Source organism: Arvicola amphibius, chromosome 2 (assembly GCF_903992535.2).
Source record: "Arvicola amphibius chromosome 2, mArvAmp1.2, whole genome shotgun sequence".
Lineage (NCBI taxonomy): Eukaryota > Metazoa > Chordata > Mammalia > Rodentia > Cricetidae > Arvicola > Arvicola amphibius.
Window position 1 is genome coordinate 33,025,007 of NC_052048.2, and position 6,000 is coordinate 33,031,006.

The 6,000-nt window shown below is 46.6% G+C and overlaps 1 protein-coding gene across 1 annotated transcript in view; it reads right to left on the bottom strand.

The window, feature by feature from the left end:
- Positions 1-5,176, bottom strand: part of Syn2 (synapsin II) — a 156,865-nt gene extending 151,689 nt beyond the window's left edge. The window contains exon 1 of the mRNA XM_038320423.1: positions 4,800-5,176. Coding sequence (XP_038176351.1) covers positions 4,800-5,176 — 377 coding nt within the window. The remainder of the gene's footprint in view (positions 1-4,799) is intronic.
- Positions 5,177-6,000: the final 824 nt, after the last annotated feature.

The window sequence follows — 6,000 nt, forward strand, 5'->3', positions numbered from 1 at the left end:
GGTGAGAGCTGGTTGTGAACCACCTGATGTACGCGCTGAGATCAGCACTTGTCTTCTGTAAGAGCAGCAGAGACTCCTAACTGCTGTGCCATCTCTCCAGCCCTGTATCTGACCTTCAACAGATTGTTTCATTTCTCTAGGATAAATGATTAGTCTCCTCAAGTTTAAGTGCTATAATTATAAGATCAAAAGCCTCTACCAACAGTTGAGAGAACTGAGAAGAAAAAAATGAAAGAATAAGAAAGGTCAGAGGCTGAAATTCCCGAGGTTCTGATCAGGTCAGTTACTAGCCTAATAACCTTCAGGAAGTCACTTACCTTCTGCAAACCAGAATTTCCGCGTTCACAGTTATCCCAGGTGAACACAGTTTAGTATAATATCCCAGAAGTTTAAAGTGTAAAGTATTGTTGCTATAAACAATGACATATATGGAAACTTTATGTTCCTACTAATTAGGAATAGGAAACATAATATCTGTCAGAAATAAACCCTAAGCCTCCTTTGACTTCCTCCCCTCCCGAGTTCCAGTTCAATATTTCCCTAGAGCCACTCACAAACACGGATCCAAACAGACTTCACACCTTTCATTCCCCTATTCTTACTAAAATGCTCAAAGCCAGCTAGTAAAAACGGAGCGTCTGTGTTGCACACTAGTCCAGGCTCTCCGTGGCCTCCTTTTTTTTGGCACTGTTTTTACTTTGTTAATGAACTAAGCCAAACCTGTTTCTCTCAAGCCCCGTTGTTTGACACTCAGTTCAAATCTCCTTTCTTCCTTTCATTCCCACTATCGTCTGAGTGTCCCTTCTTCCTTTCTGTCTTTACATGTAGTCTCGCTGGCTTGAACTCAATACAATCATCTCACCTCAGCCTCTTGCGTGCTGAGACGACAGGTGCGAGCCACGGCCCAGCTCCACCTTCCATTCTTTGAAATCCCAGTGATCACACGGAGCTGATGAGAGTCACAGATCTCATTGTGACAGCTCGTATGTAGTAATTGTCCAATAAGTAATAGCAGTTGTCATTTGCCACACGGAAAGTACTAATCACATATCACATTGGTTCAGTGTGTCTCAAATTTGATTATGGGGATCTTTCCAAATGCAAAATACATTTTGGTGGCTGGAAAGCAGGACCTGAAATTCTGATATTCAAAATGTTTCTCATTGGTATTAATGATGTTGACCCAAGGACCATGCTTTGAACACAAGATGCGGATTTCGGCAAACTTTTTTTAATGTATATTTATCTAATCTGTTCTGCTTGATAGTAAGCTCTCAGAAGACAGAGATTCTCATTTCTCTTAGTACCATATAAAGATGCTTAACAAACATCTGTTAGCATCATATCTGTGGTGATCATCGTCTTCTAGAAGATCAAGAATGCCTGTGTAATGCTGATTTTCATATTAAATGCTGAAGTGTGCCAGTATGAAAGCTTACTTGATGACTGGAGTCACAGTTGTGTGCTTGTGTGGAGACAAGGGAAAATCTGGTAGAAAACTTAACCTCCTCACCAGTGAGAATGTAACAGATGCAATGATGTACCAAATGGTCACCTGCTGCTCTATGATAATGCAAAAGATCATTAAAGTGCAATCTTAATTGCATTCCAAATTTAGCTATGAATCTTTAAAAAAAATAAAAAAACATATTGGCGACAATACAAAAACCAATAATTTAAATAGCATATCATTAGATTGAATTCATTTCTCAGAGGCACACTCATATTTTTCAACAAACTTCTAGCATGCAATTAATCTAAAGCTCTCAGGCTGTGTTGGAATTTCAAGAAAAACAAAGAAACACTCTCCAAGTCAGAAGTCAGAGCTCAAAATTACACCGCCCATGATTACACTAATAAGAAATTCAAAGGAATCATCTGTATATTCATGATGATCTGAGAAGCCGCCTATTTAAGCCTTTCTTGTAAAGCTAAAATTATTTAGCTGCTTGCTAAAAATGTCTTTATGTTAGCATTCTTAGTTCAGATGGGACCAATACTCTTAAGTTCTACTGGGATACTACATTCTTCCTACTCAAGCACCATAAGTGTGTGTGTGTGTGTGTGTGTGTGTGTGTGTGTGTGTGTGTGTGTGTACATACATGCACATTGCGTATATATAATACCTGCTTACCCAAGTCTGACTAGGTAGCCTAAACTGTGAGATGAATTATTTAAATTAGCCATTAGCGCAAAAAGCACCCCTGTAAGCTACTGTGTTTGTCATACGCAGCCACCTGCTCCTTAATTCACAGAGACCTCTTATTAAAACCACTTGTCATTATTTAACTGATATTAACACAATATTTGTGTTTTAAACAAATTTACACAAGTCAGAGGATGACAAAATTCTAGGAATTGTTATTAACTACAAAAAAACACAGATGCACAGAACTACCATCAAGTCCCAGACTCAAACTGGGCTCAAGAGTTTTAATAAATCAATGTTATTACTTCGGAGAAAAACACAAAGCAGTTGAGAGTCAGCCCACAGGAAAATGAATCCTATTACTTCCATCAGAAGTCTAGTCCCTAAGGCAAAGCGAAGTCTCTGGTTTATACCAGGCACTCTTCCTAGAAAATAATCCTATCTAAGGAGAATTTCACATCTCAAACCTCTCATTTCTAACCAAACAGACTCACAGTGAGCCTTGGCATACACTTACAAATATTGATCTACCTGTGTGTGGGTATCTAACTAGCAATTAGAACCAAGCAAACAGCTTCAGTGGGCTAAGGGGCCAGTTCACAAGGATCAGATTCTTGCACAGAAAAATGAAACATCTTGTCAGTCTCATTCCTTCCTCTTTCCTAACGTTTCTTTATGATTAATTTTATGTGTTTGCCAATAACTAGGATAATAGTAATTAGACCTCACCAATTCCTGAAATAGTTGTTAATTGTTTCGTGTATCTATGTGTCGCCCAAATGAGCGAGTTTCCCAAAAGGCCCCCAACACTGTCTAAGCCTTAAAAGGAAGTGTATTGTTACTATTGATCATAGTAACATTCTAATGAGGAAATACAGTGGGGTGACAGAAGTGAAGCCAGACAGTCCTGAAATCAGTATGTCACTGCACCATTTGTAAGCTGCATGGCTGCAAGCTCACCACTTCTCTTCCCTAAGCCTCAGTTCTGTGGTGACAACCCAATGCAGTATCACATTAAGAGTCCTTACTCCAGGGTCTGACATACAGTGGGCGCTTAAACAGAGCTTAGTTACCTTCCCTTCCTCCTGAATAAACACTTGTTGATTTGAACTGAGAGCAGTTCTTCTCGGCGACTGCCAGTGGCACGATTGTCATACTTTCCCCCATTACCCTCTTGGTGGTGCCTTTGTCATTTCCTGAGAAAGGTGTTTTTGACTCTGCTATCTTGAAAAATAACAGCCAACCACACAGATCACCCAAAGGAAAGGATTCCCGCATGGTAACCGCAGCCAGCAGGGCATACATCTCCAGGTGTACACCTTCCTTCCACCGCTCACTCCCCCCTCCCACCCCCCACAGGTACTTCAGTGAAGGAATGGCAGACGGGGAAAAACAGTGAAGCAGCTAAAGGAGAAATAAACAGCTCCGGGGTCCCGAACCCTCAGGTTCAGGCACCAATCAATTTCAACCCCTAAGGAAAAACAAAATAAATAAAAACCCTTCCTCATATCCTAAAGAAAAAAACACCTCAGATTTCTGGCCTTTTCCCGTCTCCAGACCCACGGGTCAGCCCACCATCAGCTTCCCGCTGCATCAAAGGAACCTCTCCTAAGCTCTTAATTAATTAGTCTTCAGTGGACCTCATCCATGTGTTTCTCAGCTAACCCTAGCACCTGCCCCAATCTTACACACTCTAAGTTATAAAAACACCCTATATCTCTAGAAGGGAAAAGAAAAGCATTCTTCAAGTTTCCCCTTTGCTGCATTAAAGCCGATCATTTTACTTGTGCCTTAACAATCTGTAATATTTTACTTAGGTCTTCATCAGTCAGCTGGCAAAAGCCACCATCATTTACACATACACACACACACACACACACACACACACACACACACACGGGGGGGGTGGAGAAAACAAAATTTAAAAAAAACACATCCCTTCCCTCTGCCGCACATAAACAATAATCTCATTATTTTTAAACAGATGTCAGGCGCACTCTGAGTTAGCACATCTGTGATCTAAACCACCATGATGTCAATACAGGACACCAGCTTTAAAAAAAAAATCACCATCACTCTGTCACCGTAAACACTAATATCCACTCTCAAATCACTCCAGGCCTTGCAGACTAGAATCTTTTTTGGTGGCCTTTATTTTAGTGGCCATCTGGGGCCATTTTCACCTTAGCTTGTATGTGTCCGAACTGTGAAGTCTGCCCCCCGCATATAAGTATTTTTTGCTTCATGTTTTGTTTTTGTTTTTTTATTAGTTCTTTGGGGATGTTATACACCTCATCCTCCCTCCCCCAACTCTTCACAGATCCATTCCCCCTTCCCTCCCAACTTTGTGGTGTCCCCACTACCACCACCAAGGCCAATTTGTGCTGCCCAAATGTTCTTGGCTGTGTGGCCTTCCCCCGGAGCGTGGTCGACTTATCACTATTTCTTAAGGTGCTTAACTAAGTAGCTCGCTCTGCCACCAGCCCAGAGGCCACCGGAGTCCTTCATCTCAGGACCCCGGTCTCTGGGAGGTTAGTGCCTGTCTTCGCCCCTCCCACACATGGACACCTGCTCGTCCCGGGTGTTCTCCCGGGTGACCTCGAGGGTCCATCTTCACACCCTGCCCCCGGCGGACCCCGCAGGGGCCTACCAGTCGGTGTGCGGCTCGTCGACCACCAGCAGCACCTTGGCCTTCCTGGCAGCGGCGGGCGCGGGCGCGTCCACCAGGCCGGCGGAGGCGGCCGTCTGCTTCACGGCTTGCGACAGCGAGCTGAAGAAGCTGCTGCCCACCGACGGCGTTGGTGCGGGCTGCGGCGCGGGCTGCGGTGCAGGCGCCTGGGCGGGCGGTGGCCTGCGCTCGGGGCCGGGCGAGGCGGCAGAGGTGGCCGCCGATGCCGAAGCGGCTCCGGGGCCAGGGGCGGGCGGGGGCTGCTGCGGCTCCGGGCGCTGAAGGTCAGTCATGTAGCCATTGGGCAGGTTGGCAATGAAGCTGCTGTCCGACAGCCGGCGCCTCAGGAAGTTCATCATTTGGCTTGAAGGGCTGAGGACGCTCGAGGCGGCGGGCCAGGCGGCGCGGGGAGGACTGCGCGGGGCGACCGGAGCTGGTCCGCGGCTCGCGAGCCTAGCAGACAGCCGCGGCGCTCTGGGTCTGGGGTGCCAGGCTGCAAACAAGCGAGCGGTGGGCGGTGCGGAGGGCGTGGCGACTTCTGTCCCCGCCCCTCGCCGCAGAGTCCGCTCCGCCCCCGTCTGCGCGCTCGCCGCCTTCAACCTTTGGCGTAGGGAGAGGGAAGAGCCTGGCCTCCTGCCACCAGAGCGTGACTGTGTGGGAACCAGACGCCCTCGCCAAGTGGAGGGGAGGGAAACCGAGAGTCCCCACCACCACCATCACCACCTTCGTGGTTTGGAGAGGAGAGTCGTGTCCCAGTTGGAGGCGAAGACACTATCCTCACGTCCTCAGGGCAGAAGAGAGGTGTTAGCTTTCCTACCCTGAGGTGACAGAAAAGAGCCACCCCGCTTGGGTGCGTGTGCACGCGCGCACACCCAAGGACATCACTCAGTGAGCAGATCGAAGCATCTTCTTTCCTGAAGCCCAGGAGAAAGATGCTAGTGGCTCCAAACCCCAGCTGAAGAGGAATGGACTAATCCGTCCCCCGATAACACACACCCTGTATGTTGAGACCTAAATGGATGAATGAATAAATGAAAAGCTGCTCACCCCTTCAGGCTGAGTAGGAAAGACTTTCCCCTAACCCAAGAGGAGGAAGTCCAGACCACAGTGAAGCTGAGGGCCATCTCATCTTCTTTGAGGAAGAAGCAGGACCTGTCCACACTGCCCAAGAAGGGCATTTGGA